Below are 15,287 nucleotides of genomic sequence, written 5' to 3'. Positions count from 1 at the left end.
ATAGAGCATGCCAGAAGCCCCAAAATACATATCAGAGGATTGACTAAGTTCTTGAATTCTTCTCAGTAAGCCAAAAGATAATGACAGAAAATTAAACTTCTATTTTATCTGCACATGCACATTCTCAACTCTGCTATTTCTTCTTGCATAATTTTAGTTGTGTATCTGGGACTGAAAGCTACCAGAAGCAGGCAGCTGAGGCTGCTAGTGTAGGAGAAAACACACAAATAATACAGTTATATTTAGGTCTCCATTTCTGGGTACCACAGTTGGAACAACAAAAACAAATGTCTTTACTACACAAAAGAATATTAGGGGAGAGCTGGCTGTTGACCAGAATATACCAGAATATACTGCGCTGCAGCAATTTGAAAGTCTCCCTAGAGGCCAATACAACTCGAGAGCTACTGACAGAAAGATATCCAAGCTGTCAAATGACAGTAAAAGAAAGGATGTGGCTTGGCATACTCTCTGTCTGTATTTACTTCTGCAGCTTTTGTATTCAAGTGTTGAAGACCAAAAGCCTCAGAAAACAATCTGTGGGTTAGCTGCTTCTTGGAGGACGTGCAATGGCACTGAAGGACTTTGATCGCAACTCCTTGGAAATGAAAGCCAGTCTTTCCAGTTTGAGTGATCTGCCAGTAAAATGAAACTACGGAATTACCTTCTTTATTTCAGTTTTCATTGTTGTTTGTCTTTGGTTTTTTCTCCTGCCCTAGAACAGGCTCTTTTTAAAGGTATTTTACTTTCTTACATAAGAAAAGAAACAAACTTTTCCTCCGACAAATATAAAACATTTGATACTACAAATGCCCAAATTGTTCTATAACCCGCTGACAACATCCTGATGGAACTTGCATTTTCAGCATTCACCCTTCATTTTAGACCAGAACTATAATAAATGGAAATATGAAAGCAAATATTAGAAAACTGCTCTTGAGTGATGGAAAGGCATCATTAGGAAGAAGGTAAAAGTGTGAGCTCACAAGTGTGCCAAGAAGACCCTCAGCTCATAGAAACTGACTTCAGTAGCTCTGTAACAGTTTGTAACAGCTGAGAAGCTTCTTTCAGTGTCTCCTACTTCACTGAATAGCCCATTTCCTCCCATGATTTATCTGCAGAAGAGAGACTTACAGTTCTTTAAGACCAATGGCTGAAAAGCACTATGGACAAACATTACTTCACTACTTTTTCTGCTCAACTTACAAAAGCCAGTCAACAGCAACAAGCAAACTGATGTCCTGGGTAGGGAGACCCACTGCAGTAAGGATCAGCAGCATAGTGACAAGTCCTGCGCTGGGAATGCTGGCAGCTCCAACACTGGCAAGGGTGGCGGTCAAACTGCAAAAACAAAAACCAAATGGGAGCAGCAGGAAGAGGAACATGCACTTTCCTTGCATACTTGTGTGATCACTACGAAGATTGTATTTTGAATTTGTTCTTCCCATAAAATTAACAACTACATGACAAATCAAGGGATGCTTAGGTCATATTTTTTACTCTTGTGTTTTCTCTAAAAATATTTATTAGGGGAGGCCAGATCTATAGGGTTTGTTCCGGGAGCTGGAAGAGGGCTGTTGGTCAGCTAGCTATGAAGTCCAATCCATTTTGTGATGTTTTCTGAACTCTACAGACTCATCCAGGGTTTTGAATCCTCAGTTTTGACCATCCAGACATGTCAAAGTTTGGTGGCTACAGGTTGAATTTTCAGGGTCATTCATTTCTGTTTATTTATATTAACTGAAGACTGAATTGTGAGTTAAAGGCTGAGAGAAAGCAGTTATTATTAAATACAGAAGAATAAAAATCTTGGTATCTAAAACCTTTGAAATACAAGCCAGTGGTGTACCAAGCCTGGGTACAAATCACCCTAGATGAAAAAGTAAATTGATCTGATTGTTTCATAAATCCAAACCTGTGTTTGTTTTTGCCTCTTATATTTTGATGAAGATCAGTAGAGTGAATGTCTGAGCTTCAAAGGTTTAAAAAAATACAACACAGACCATAATAAATACCAACATGACTGGGCAGTCCTATAAAGAATGAAAAATAAATTTGTCAGAGAGCAAATCAAGGGTAGAAAAACAGGGAAGAGAAGGAGGACAGGGAGATGCAGAGGAAGGAGAGGGAGGAGAGGGAGCAATACAGAGATGAGTAACATGGCTGTATATTTGTGGATGTATCCAACAAATCTGAAAGTGCTTCCAATACAAAAGCAGAGGAAAGCAGACTCTCTGCAGGAAATACTTAACCATTAGCTACAGAACTCATCAATGAGGATGTTAGCCAGACTTAGAGCTGCCAGGTGCTGGCTGGCTGGGTCTGACCCAGGCTGCAGTGTGTGTGTCAGGTGTCTGGGTTAGAGTGCAACCTGGCCGACTGAACACCCAGATAGGTCCAGTAGGTGTGCAGGCAGGATGCTCTGCTCTGCTGACAGCCTTTGCATGTGATGCCAGATCCTCAGGCACTTCCAGCCTGAACTGGTAAGGGATTCCTTCCAAGCCCTGTGAGAAAATGCTCCTGCACACCTTTACAGACCTGGAGGGGAATGAGGCTAGCACTGTTCAGAACTAAACAGAACCTGGCTTAGCTACTGTTTCCAAGATCATCCTTTCCCAAAGAATACAGGAAATCAGAGGAGCATGCATGACCAGTATGAAGTAACTAAGACTGGTCAAAGGCTAATTAAATCTTTACGATGTTATGTCTGGGTCATCTGAATATTCTCAGTATCACAAAGTCCATATAACAGACAAAACCTAATAACCTTTCCTTCATTTGTATTGTCACCTCAAGAGATAGTTCTTGCCATATTGCTGTAGCAAAAATGTATGAAGAGGAAAACCAGTTCTACAAATAGACCAAAGTTGCTCCCTGCTTTGCAAATGTCAGTCACAAAGCTGGATACACTAGCCTTGAAATGATGAGATCATGAAGAGCCAATTGGTCAGTCCCCCAGTGGAGGAGAAGAGGAATAACGCAGGTTCAAGCCTACCAAATCTATTGGACAACAGCAGATTCCTGACTTGAATTTCCCTGGTCTCAATTTAGTTTAACATGTGGGATCTCTGTAATGACTGCTTTCAGTTTTAGGAACAAATATGTTTCATGCAGGTCTACCATCTGCCTGCATTAGAAGCAGCCCTGAACCTTTTACAAACTTTGGCTTTACTATTTCAGGAGTCAGGGCAGGAAGTAAATGAATGGAAAATGTGGAACTACTATAGCTGGGCAAGAAACATAGAATTAGACATCCCTTTGCAGGAGTTTCTCTAGTGTTAAAAAGGTTTAATAAAAGAAAACTGTGTGGGTGAAAACTACAGGAAGAAGACAAACTTGGCAGCTTTCACTTGTGGTTTCCATTTTAACTATTCAAAATGTTAGACCTGCTATCTTCATCAAGTTAAAGCTCCCTTTCAGTAAATAGTCTTCAATCACTCTTATCCTTTTTTAATGGGTAAGTTCTTTCATCCTTACAGATGCTCAGCTTAGTTCTGGATAAGACAATTTGATTTGAAAAGACTGTGGTTAATATTTGCTGGGTTAAAACAAATCTGGGAGTATCCAGACCATGCCACAGACAATCTCATCCTCAGGATGGGCTATTCTCAGTTCATTATTCTTTTCTTGTTCACCAAAGTCACAGAAAAAGTACAGGCACATATAAATACATGGACAGATTTTTTAGGTGTCATTTGTTATTCTAGTGTATATAAACAGACGTATTTTAGAAAGATAATGCCTCATGTATGACTTGTAGTATATCCCTAAACTAAAAAAACAAAAGGCATTTCATTGGACAGAGAATGCTGTATATTACAATTGACATTTTTTTGTGTGCTGGATTTGTCTGGAGTAGAGTTCATTTCCTTCACAGTGACTGGCATGGGGTTGTGTTTTGGATTTGTGCTGAAAACAGTATTGATAATACAGAGAGATGTTTTTGTTATCGCTGAGCAGAGCTCATACAGAGTCAAGAGCTTTTCTGTTTTTGATACTGCCATGCTAGGGAGGAGGCTGGTGATGCACGGGAGGTTGAGAGGAGACACAGCTGGGACAGGTGACCCCAACTGACAAAACGGATATTCCAGACCATATGACATCATATGTCATCAGTATATAAAGTAGGGGGAAGAAGGAGAAAAGGGGAGTTTGGAGTGATGTTGTTTGTCTCCCCAAGTAACCATTGCATGTGGTGGGCCTTGCTCTGCTGGGGATGGCTGAACACCTCCCTGCACATGGGGAGCAGTGAATTAATTCCTTGTTTTGCTTTGCTTGTATGAGCTGCTTCTGCTTTTCCTTTTAAACTATTGCTGTCTCAGCCCATGAGTTTTCTTTTACTCTTGTGATTCTCTCCCTCATCCTGCCGATGGGGGAGTGAGTGAGTGGCTGTGTGGGGTCTGGTGTCTGCCAGGGGTTCAACCATGACAATTGTCAACTGCAGAAGTGTAAAACACCATCAGCATGCACTAAGGGTGCAAATGATAGGAAACACGTCACCAGAGAACCAGGACCTATATATAAAACATTCATTTGTATATCATTATTAGAAGTCCATGGATTTCATAGTGAATCCAACTGAGAAGACTCAGCTACTGAGAAGATATCCAACCCAAAGCATTCACATTTTACAGTCTGTAGAAACAAAGGAGTCTTTTGAACTGACCTCACAGTAACTATCTGGCCTCCATCCAGGTCAATTCCATTCATCTGTGCTATGAAGATGGCAGCCACGGCTTCATAAAGTGCAGTTCCATCCATGTTAATAGTCGCTCCAACAGGAAGAACGAACCTTGTTACACGCTTATCAATGCCGAGATTCTCTTCAAGACACCGGAATGTGACGGGTAATGTTCCAGCACTGAGGCAGAGAAAGCAAAAAACTTAACAGAAGACATAAGTAAACCAATGTAACACACACACATAAAGGAGCAAAGTCAGAAGTTCTAATACCATTGTTTACATTTTCTACTTCCACTTTCTGCTGTGGATTCAAGCCTTTTTTAAACATTTTTTAAATTTAGCCTACATTTAGCTAGGAGTGGGACTGAGGCCAAGACATGAACGTGATTTGATGTAGGATGAGAGCTTGAGAATGCCTGGATGAATTTTTCAGACTCATTAACAATTTATTTCTTTCATTTTGTTCAAAAAATACAAGTACCAGATGTTTTCTGATTTTCAGAGATTGAAATGTTACAGTTCATGGCTTGAACATTGTTATGAAGGAGTTTTGCCCATTATAGCAAAAACTGTATAAAGAAGCTACAAGCTCTGAAGCCCACTGCTCCTTGAAGATGGCCAGACTGGAACTAAGCCACCTAAGGGAATTTGAGATAAGACACTGTTGTTAAATCATCTCAGATCTACGAAAAATCAAATAAAGCTAAGGCAGAATAATGCATCCACAAGAAAGCCAAACCTAGCAGCTGTGCTCAGAATCATCTCTGGCTGGGTTCAGGGTGGGGGAGGCCATAGCCCACAGATCAATTTGCAGAGGCAAGGTTTGCACAGAGTCCCCCCCAGCTGAGGGGGAGGAGGAGGTTTGTGTGTGTGGTGTAACCTTGGTCACTGAACACCAACCCTCCCTTGCACAAAGGGGCCCAGCTGTGAAACCCCCAGCTCCTTGGGGTAACCTGTGCCAGCATTCATGCCCTGCCACAGTAAATCACAGCAAAAAGAGTTTTCTTGTCTTCAGATGGTACTTCCTGTGTTTCAGGTTGTGCCCACTACCTCTCTTCCTATCACTGGGTTCCCGTGAAGAGAGTCTCACTTCATCTTCTTGGCACTATTCCATCAGATATTTATGCACATCGGTTAGGTCCCCCAGAGACTCGTGTTCATCAGGGGAGAAGTTGTTCAGCAGAGTGGTTTGGGTTGACCCAAAGAGGCAGCTGAATTACAGTTCTTTCAAGGCATTATTGAAATCAAGAATGCTCTGTTTTCTAGTGGTACGTGTTGAACTAGGCTTTTTTATTTTCACCTTTTTAATTAAAATGGAAGATTAAATTTTTTTCAGAAATAAAACCTTTTTTGAAAGAAAACACTTTAAAATGTGGTATTTAACTGAAAAAAAATCAACACAAGATATACTGACTGTCGCAATGCAAAACATCAATTTTTGATTTTATTGAATTTATTACTGAGAGTGGTGTTACTTACAGACTTTGCTAAATCTGTTCTGTGCATTAAGAACAAGTCTAAAATACTCAGCTTTTCACTGAAGTCCCATTATTTTGCCAAAATGGATTAAAGTACAAACTGAGAGGATTTTTCCTTTCTTTTGTGAAACTTAGCAATGTTTGGGGTTTTTTTCTCAAATGCAACAAGACTGGTCTTAACATGCTTTTAAAATAAAAAGAATTTTCACTTTTTCCTGACTGAGGAAACAAGCACAGATTTAACAAAATTTGCATGAGTGACTTGGGTGGCTATACAATCTCTCTAGAAAATCCTGAAGGCAGATGGTATTTTGATTCATTTAAACATGGCTGTATTAAAATATTTTTAAATATTAAAAATATTTTCACTCAATGGTATAAAATGATTTTGCAGTGAAGGTCAGAACAGCAGATGTACTGTGTTTAAACAACTGCTAATAATCTGCTAAAAAATAAAGCACACTGGTATTTCTCAGGTGTACCTGGAAGCTGTGCCTAGAGCTGTGATCCATGCCTGGAAAATCCCAGCAAGGAAGGAAAATGGGCTTTTCCTTGTTATCACAAAGTAGAGCAGAGGCAGGAAGATCCCTCCATGGATGACAAGACCCACAATCACAGTCACCATGTACATGCCAAGTTGTCTAGCAACTACTTCTAAGTCCTTGATTGCGATGATTTTGCCACAGATGAGGCAAGCAATACCCAAAGGGGAATACCTGGAGAAAGAAAACAAGCATAGACAGAACTCACTTTGGCAGTGTGGTCATAAAAATGTGCTGAAAAAAATATAGACTGGAGAAGAGTAGGGAGCTCTTGGGCTCAACACTGAGGTGCACATCAAGACCTCACAGAAATTCAAGGGATAGTTTTCACATCTCTTTCTTAAGTAATGGCCATCTCCAGTGAATTCCCCATCTACATCATTTTTCATCCCGTCAAATGGAATATGCCTTTCCTGAATAGTTTTTGATCCTGAAATAACATTGTACAAGGAAATTATAATGTTACACAGGCTTGTATCATTATGAAGAGTGGTGTAGATTTGTTCTTAATACATAACTTTTACAACCCATTGCTTATCTGGTTTCAGGGGGTTGCATTACTTACTTCAGTTAAAGTATTTGTTGAAATGAACTGTTTGTATCTTGAAAGCGGAAAATGTTTCCACTACGTTCTTTCCATAATTCAGACAAATGCTTTTTAATTTATGCATTCTTCATTAACTATGTGCTTTTGTTATTTAGGGTAGGGGTTTTGTCCCCTCAGTCATTAAAACAATACAAAGGAAACTAACTTTCAGAATAAAAGTGCTTCCTGGTCTTTGTTAGAATATCTCATGGTCTCTCAAGCAATGTGATCAAGGCCAGGAAAGCCTTCAATCACTTCAAATGCAAGGCCAGCTGTTATACCAGTTATCATAAAATGCCACATTTCAATGAACTTGACAAAATACAGTTCTTATAGAGAGTTACATGGTGTCAGAGCCAGATGTCTGATTTGTTTTATCCTTGTGTAGCAATGCCACACTCCTGAGAGTCTGTAAGTGCCTCAGGAGTTACAGCTGTCTGCGCTGAGAAATCATGAACCAAACAAAACATAACTCTGCATAAAGAAGTGCATTTTTCTTTATAAACACACACTAAAACCCCCTTGCTCCTGGCCTCAGCAAGTCTTCAAACATTCTAAACAGAGATGAACAAAAGGAATTACCAACATCAATTTCCTTTTTTCATAAGAAGAGAAATAAAAAGCACATCAGTTAAAAAAAAATTTACAGTGAATTTCTTGAAACTTGAATGATTTCCTGCCATTGCAACACTGGCTACTAGAGAACATTTATATTATAGGCAGGATATTATGTCTTGGGTCTACCAAATGGTGCTAAGAGATGTTAAAGTAAATTCTAGCTCCTGGAGTGTTATGGAGTATAGTCACCCTCTCTCTATAGAGTAGAGAGTAGCAGGTTCCACTGAATATTGAAAGTTTTGCAAATAAAAACAACTGTGGTTTCATGCAGCAAGACCATCTACAGAAAAGCAGAAGCGTAACAGGAATGCAAGGTCATCGCTTCAAGTTCTTTCTGCTGTTCTACACATTTCCACACTGTTGTTACTGCTTGCAGCACTCTTGCCCAACAGTGTCCCTCTGAAACACTGATGGTGCTGACAGCTCGTGCTTCAGGCATGCTGCTCCCTTTCCCATGCACTGTGTCCATTGAGCTCTAGAGAAGAGGGCAGCCTTGTAACTCAAGAAGTCATTCCCAGAAACACCAGGGAATCCCAGGTAGCAATGAGCCATGACAGGTGTGTTGTGTTGGAGTGGCTATTTCTGCACTCAAAGACCTAGGAAACACTGTAGTAGAATGCCAAACAGCAATGCATTTTTATGTTCTAAAAAACTGGTTTTATGTGAGATGGCCATGATTGGCACCACATGCAAACAGTTCTGCGACAGCACTCAGAAGAAACACCTCAAAAAAAAAAAAAAAGAAAAAAAAAGAGAGAATCCGAGAATCCCCTCTCAGAAGTGTAAACAATGGCTCAGACTTAATTGGGACCCCACTGCAGCAAGGTTGTAAGACACCTTCTGCAGAAACTATGGGTAAAGAGATTGCACATCACTGGAAACTACTGGAATTTCATTTGATGGTAAAGTATTTTTACTAAAGACAACAGTAAATAAATGTATGTCCGGGCTTTTTTTTTTTTGTAATTATACCTCCTAGGTAATACCCTGAGATTATCCTAACCTCCTAGGGAAGACTGGGATGTTCTTACATGGGCCATTCTTGCTTGCTTAGGTGTCCTCCTGTATAATGAACTTTTATGATCAATGTGGCATTTGAAGGCCTTTGCTGGTGCATCCATGAGTTGTATTTCAGTACCCAAAAAATGGAATCTATTCAGAAATGTTTCAAACTGGGTCCTAAATAATCATCACCAAATTGAAATAATGCTGCTGTGGTTCTAATATACCTATCAAGGCTTTAAGAAGTCAACTATTTAATTACACTGTTTACTACCAAACTGCCATCACTATATTAAGGTTTTATGAGGGCTTTTTAAAAATATTTTTTGTTCTATAAGTTAGAACTAGAAACTTACCACATTATCATAGTTACTAACTTCATTACAATCTCATTCAGGATGTTGAAGAAATCCACCATCATCTTGGCCTGTTCTCCCATTTTCCCCATAGCAATGCCAAAAGCAATAAAGAATCCTATCAAACCTATTGGGAAAAATCACAAGACAAAAAGAAGGCTTTTAGGAAGTTTTTGCACCTAGTCAATGTCTTGATACTACCAGCTAATCCAAACTTCACAGATGCATAGAATTACAGTATAGGTAAATTTGGGAGGGACCACAGTGGGTCCTCTGGTCCAATCTCCCTGCTCAAGCAGGGCCATCCTAGAACATGTTGCACAGGATTTCAGAACTATAGGGTAATACACATGTCTTAGGACTTTTAACCATGTGCTCACTCTCAACTACCATGATCAAATTCAGAACATCTTTGATTCTTCAACATTTTACTTAATTCCAGTTTCACAACCCAGCTACTGTTTTGTTGGGGTTTTTTTCCTGAATTGATCTGATAATCAAAAAATACATATACAATAGTCTTCTCAGTGCCATGCAGCTATTAGAAACCTCATAAGCCCTGGCAAATGGGAAAGGTAACACAATGCTGCACCATAACTCTATTGTTAAAACAGTTGCTAGAAACCAAGAGTAATTTTCTCAGGCTTTACAGAAGTCACTTGACAGATTCAACCTACTGACCAATCAGTCTTGGAGTGCAGGGAAAGGCAAAAGCAGCCCTAGAACTTTTTTAGGCCAGGAGTATTCCCATTAAATGAAGAAGGTGGAGGTGGGAGGAGAAAGTAGCTATAACCACAGAACTCCCAATAAGCAGATAACCCTCACTGAAAAGGCTATCAGTGGATGCAAAATCATAGCATTCAATATGGGTGACATTTGGCTCCTAAATTTAAGTGCTATGGTGTGAATATCTGGAGCACTGGACTATCAGTGTGAAAAAACAACTGATGCATCTGTCATGGAGTACTGTGGAGCTGTTTCTTCAATGCTAATCTTTTCCATCCAGCAATTTTCAGTGTGCAGAGTTGGATTATTAACTGATACTGACAGATGGTTTGAATTTTCAGCCATCCTTTGAGGCTGAATTTTCAGCCATTATATGAGTCCAGTATTTAACAAATGTGTAAACTCATTGGGGAAATTCCTATGGAAAAACTTATCTGGACACAAAAGCATTCAAGATAAGGGAACTGGAGTTCCCACTACCCTGGGAAAAGACAGGCTGTCCCATATCCTCACACTGGGTTTAGCAGCCAGAGTTTTTTTTCTTCTTTTTTTAAATCCAATTTCCTGGATACAAAGTCATTCTTTAGCACCAAGCTATCTTTGTTGAGTCAGTTGAATAGGGAAGTGAAGCATATGTTTGTGTGCTGCAGAGCGTAGAGAAATGATGAAAAGCTTTTCAAAGACCAAGTTACTTCCTGGACTTCAGAATCTGCATTAGAAAACGTTAATAGGTAGTTTTGTTCATTAATTCCAAATGAGCTGTTGTGTTAGTCATGAGAGTCAGATTGGTTCCTGTTTGCAGGAATTTGCCTGGCTTGTACTGCTTATCCAAACTGGATGGCAATTCCCCCAACAGTTTCACTTCTTCATTCAAAATCAAACCACACCAAACCAACCCAAAAAGCTCTGCAACATTTGACAGTCATCGGTTAAAACAACCCAGCAAATTCCCCACCTAAACTGTGCATTTCTTTTCTGCAGGAATTGAATTCAGCCTCCTAGATATTTTCGTATCCATGACAGAGCCTGAACAAAACAAGCCCAGCATTAAATGTAATGCATCTCTCATGTCAGAACAACTGTTTCATTTCATTGCATAAGCAGAATTCCAGGAAAGAAGAAAGCAGGTGAGGGTAACAGCAATGGCAATGAGCTGCTCCCTCATGCATGGTGCACAATGCCAGCTTGCAGCTCTGAAAGTGGCTCCTCTGACCACAGATGCTGAATGGATTGAGAGTCATGAAAGCAGGCAGGATACAGGAGCTCTTGCAGAGCAGACTGCTTCACGGAAAAACAAGAAGAGCTTGTAGATGCTATCATCTCCCCTATATCTAAGCAAAGCAGCCAACCAACTCACCAAAACCTCAGGAAGGTCTGCAGACACAGCAGCCACTGTGTCAGCAGGAGCTGTTCGGCAGCTGTAAGTGGCCATTTGCCTTTCAAAGGTTATGGCCTGGTAGTGAGAGAAAGCAGGGGATTAGGTACCCCAGAATACTGTCCCACTTTGAGGACAACGCCCATAGACAGAGAGGTGTCAGCCTCAGCCCTGTGGATGTGCTGTCACAGAGCATCTTTGAGTGTAGGTGTGAGGCTGCAAATTGAGAGCTAATCTGTGACTGACTTCACCCACATGCAGAAAGCAAGGAGTTGAAGGAGGAGCACTCCTCTCTGGGCTGACAAAACAGGGACTCCAGACACAGAAAAGAAAACAGAAGTGGCGTGGAAGCTGTTTGTTTCTTGTGTGCCCCCACCCCAGACTGAACGGTTTCTTCAGGAAAGGGTGGGAGATAGGCAAAGTTTTCCTACCACCTCCACTTGCTAGCTTGTCCAGACAAGATGGCATGATGGCATTTGCAGCTGGTAAAGGTCAGCAGCCAAGATGAAAGGAGGAGGGAGCTGTGACTCAGAAATGTGTCAAGCCTTTCTGGGATTTTTCTTGGGTGGTGTGGTTCACACCCTACCTCTCACTTCAGGCTCTGCCTCAAGCCAAATTAGTCCAGCATGCTTGAGACTCCTACTGGAAACAACTTACCTCAAATCCATCAGGGGGTGTGTGAAGCACTAGCTCTTGAAGCTCTCCCCCATACTGTTTTGCCAATATGCATTAGTATTAGCCTAGGTCGTCTTCTTGTAGGATGAAAGGATATTTTGGCTACCTCCTACATGCTTTGCCACTCTACTCCATAATCACAAGGCTGCCAATCCAGAACAATTAACTTGATTGTTTCTGTGATACCTCAGAGACCAATGGACAGCCAGTAGGTGATAATATTTGGTGATTATTTGGAGAGACTAAATGTGCATTGAAGAGCAGATCAGACAACAGTAACTATCTAGCCACATCAAAAAGCTGTGACATTCATGTGATGTACATATTTGACAGGCAGAAAATTTTCTTACCCAGGACATTCATGCCATCCTTAAATTCAAGTCCCTTCTTAATGACCATTTGGGCTTCGGGTGGTGCTGTCTCATTCACCATAGCAATAGCAGAATCAGTGACGTTAGGTGGCTCTTCAACAGGTAGTGGCACCAGCACTCTCTTGGTGACAGTTTGGATCTGAAGGCAATAAAAAGGGAGAATGAGAATGGAGACAGACTGAATGCGATCCATATGGTAGATAATAATAATAATAATAATAATAATAATAATAATATAAACAGTCTTCACTTGGAATTCCAGGGAACTATATTTTTAAAGGATTAGACATGCATTCCACAGCCTTTCACCCTTCGTCCAAAACTAAGTTTATTTTCCAACAGTTCGAAGTCTTATAAAGTCCTGGGGGTCATCCTCATGACTCTAGTGTGAAAAGTACGGCAAATGTTTGCTTCCTACCACTACAGTGAAATATTTTACAGATCCTGAGTCCCTTTGGCCAGGTAGTTCACAAAGGGTGCTTCCCATCCTGTGTGTTACAGGTTGATACCATTTGTTCAGCACCAAAGGGCAAGTGCCTCCAAGATCATTCATGGCAGCAACTCTGCACTAAGGCTTGTTATTCAGGATGGTCTGTCCAGCTCAAGTCATCCCATTTTGATGGTTAACTTGAATCAAAAATTTAGCACATTTCCAACACTTCTCTTACAGCTTTTGAGCCCTTGACCGCAAGAGCTAAAAACAGAATATACACAGTCCCGGGAGCTCTCTCATTAAAAGACTGTACGTGATAGATAACAGAAAAATTATCAATGCTGCCAGATACAAATCTGACCGCCTTAAAAAAAAAAAAAAGGCATCAGCCTCTGAATGCATTTGGACCCTTCCTGGCACATGAAAGGCAGGGTAAAGGGAAAGTTGGGAAGGAGTGGTAGGAGGAGAAATGAGCTTGAGTTCACAGCTAGGAAAAAAGGGAGGAGTGGAAAAAGAAAGATCTGTGATTTGCTGCTTTTGGAAGGGATATTTTCCTCCCACTTCACACTTTGACCCTTTTTCAGCCTCTTCATGGTCCAGCAATAGACAAAATGGTTTGGAAGCTATGACTGGCTTACCATGTTTTCCTGCCTGCTCCCTACTTTCCTTGTTCCTAGAAACACCTTTTAACAACAGAAACTGCATTAGCTTTTCAAAGAACATTTGCACCTCTTTCCTGTTGATATGGACATTGTAGTACTATGGATGATTATCCAGATTTGATCCATATGGTTTAAAGCCTTGTGGTTTTAAAATACCTTACATCTCTCCTTCTAAAACCTGCTGCCTAAATCTGGAGGGGAGGATATAGACAAAAAACCTGCATAGCTTTGCATGAGAAACTCTTTGGTTGCCTTGAAACCACCTAACATTCTTGCACGCCTACTTTTTTCAGAGTTAAATTTTAGCTGAGGGAGGTTATCAACACATTATTTTTATGTGAGGTATTCAGAATGTAAGAACTGAGTAATGGAAATGAAACCTAAAACATTAGACTCTTCACACTCACAAATTCCACTACAGCCACTCAAATCAAAGGTCCTCAGCAGTCCTTTGCACAAGGCCACAGTCACTAAAAATGCTGAGTCTGACATAAAGCTTAGATTCTGACCACATCTGAGACTAGAAAACCATTTAAATGCCATAGTCATATTTACAGATAGTCCCATGGTTTTTCACAGCACATAAAATCTTGTCTCTGCTGGAATAGCATTTTTCATTATAAATTAAAACTTTCTTGTGGACCATGCTAAAATTCAGGTGACACTAAAATCTCGCGATGGCTCACAGTCCAGTTTGCAAACAAACAGTTCCAAAGCTGCCCATGAGTCTCTTCATTGTGTTTTGCCTGGTGGCAATGGAAGGCATGAAAAATTCCCCCCACACTGTACAGCACCGTTGCTGTGCACCCTTCAGAACCACTCTTTGCAGGATTAGTGCAAAACATTTCTTCCTCTTAAGGCTATCTAGAAACTCTGAATGTCTATGGGAGAGAAACTGTATAAATGCAGGAAAGAGAACATATGCTGACACCATTAAAGCAGGTAATTTTCCTCCTCAAGAGAGAGGAAAGTAAAGCCTAACTCCTTGCAGAGAAGTTAAGGGTTAATAGAAGCACAAGTTCCATCTAGTCACACTTCAAACGAAATGTGGCTTTGTGGCAGAGGCTTTCACTAGAAATTAGTTTTGAATCTGCTAAAGTCAAACACTGGAAAGCCAAAAAGCTCAGATTTTTTTTTTACTAAATTAAAAAAAATAGTGAAACTGGAGATCCATAACTAGTGAAGTAACCCGAACATTGGTATTACACACACTGAAAAAATAATGGCACAGGTAGCTTAATTCTTTTTTTTTTTCTGCTTTTTGCCCCTTTGTCAAGATATTTTACCACTTTCAATTGACCAGAAATTGAATTTTCCTCTCTTCCACAGTTCAAATAAGGGAGAGGAAGAAAAAAACATAAGCACCCTGCTTTCCCTCACTCAATTTTGCAAAAATACATTTCACATTACATGTTATGTTTAGCCACCAACAGTTTGACCACATGACTGACATTCCCGTAATGTTTGGAAATATTGAGAATGTTCTCTCTCTAAATCCCCAAGGATTATGTGTTTCTATGGGGAAGTCCATGTAAGAAGTGAAGCAATCCAAGCCCTTTTGGCAGCTTAGGTGACCCTCCATTCTTCCACTCTCCCATGGCCTCTTCTCCCTTCCCCCTCTTCTCTTTACTCTTTGGCCATGACCACAGCAGCAGCTATCGTGCCATTTCATACAGGAACATTTAAGAACAGGTTTGGCAACAAATCCTGTTACACCAAAAAACCCCAACCCCCCCCCAAAAACCCTGTCTGCATTACTTTCAAACAATTCAGTTAGAGG

The 15,287-nt window shown here is 40.4% G+C and overlaps 1 protein-coding gene across 3 annotated transcripts in view; it reads right to left on the bottom strand.

Annotated features, from left to right (window-relative positions):
• The window catches only part of SLC1A2 (solute carrier family 1 member 2), an 89,935-nt gene that overhangs the window by 16,780 nt on the left and 57,868 nt on the right, over positions 1-15,287 (bottom strand). For all 3 annotated transcript variants that reach the window (XR_014852685.1, XM_085062672.1, XM_085062671.1), the window contains 5 exons: positions 12,392-12,551; positions 9,266-9,392; positions 6,644-6,877; positions 4,667-4,861; positions 1,207-1,341 (listed from right to left, as the gene is read on the bottom strand). Coding sequence is in view for 2 of the 3 variants with exons in the window: in XM_085062672.1 (XP_084918798.1) it covers positions 1,207-1,341; positions 4,667-4,861; positions 6,644-6,877; positions 9,266-9,392; positions 12,392-12,551 (851 nt within the window). In the remaining variant the exon portion in view is untranslated. The remainder of the gene's footprint in view (positions 1-1,206; positions 1,342-4,666; positions 4,862-6,643; positions 6,878-9,265; positions 9,393-12,391; positions 12,552-15,287) is intronic.

This window comes from Lichenostomus cassidix, chromosome 5, assembly GCF_008360975.1.
Source record: "Lichenostomus cassidix isolate B80296 chromosome 5, HeHo_3.0, whole genome shotgun sequence".
NCBI lineage: Eukaryota > Metazoa > Chordata > Aves > Passeriformes > Meliphagidae > Lichenostomus > Lichenostomus cassidix.
This window is presented reverse-complemented; position numbering and strand designations above follow the sequence as displayed.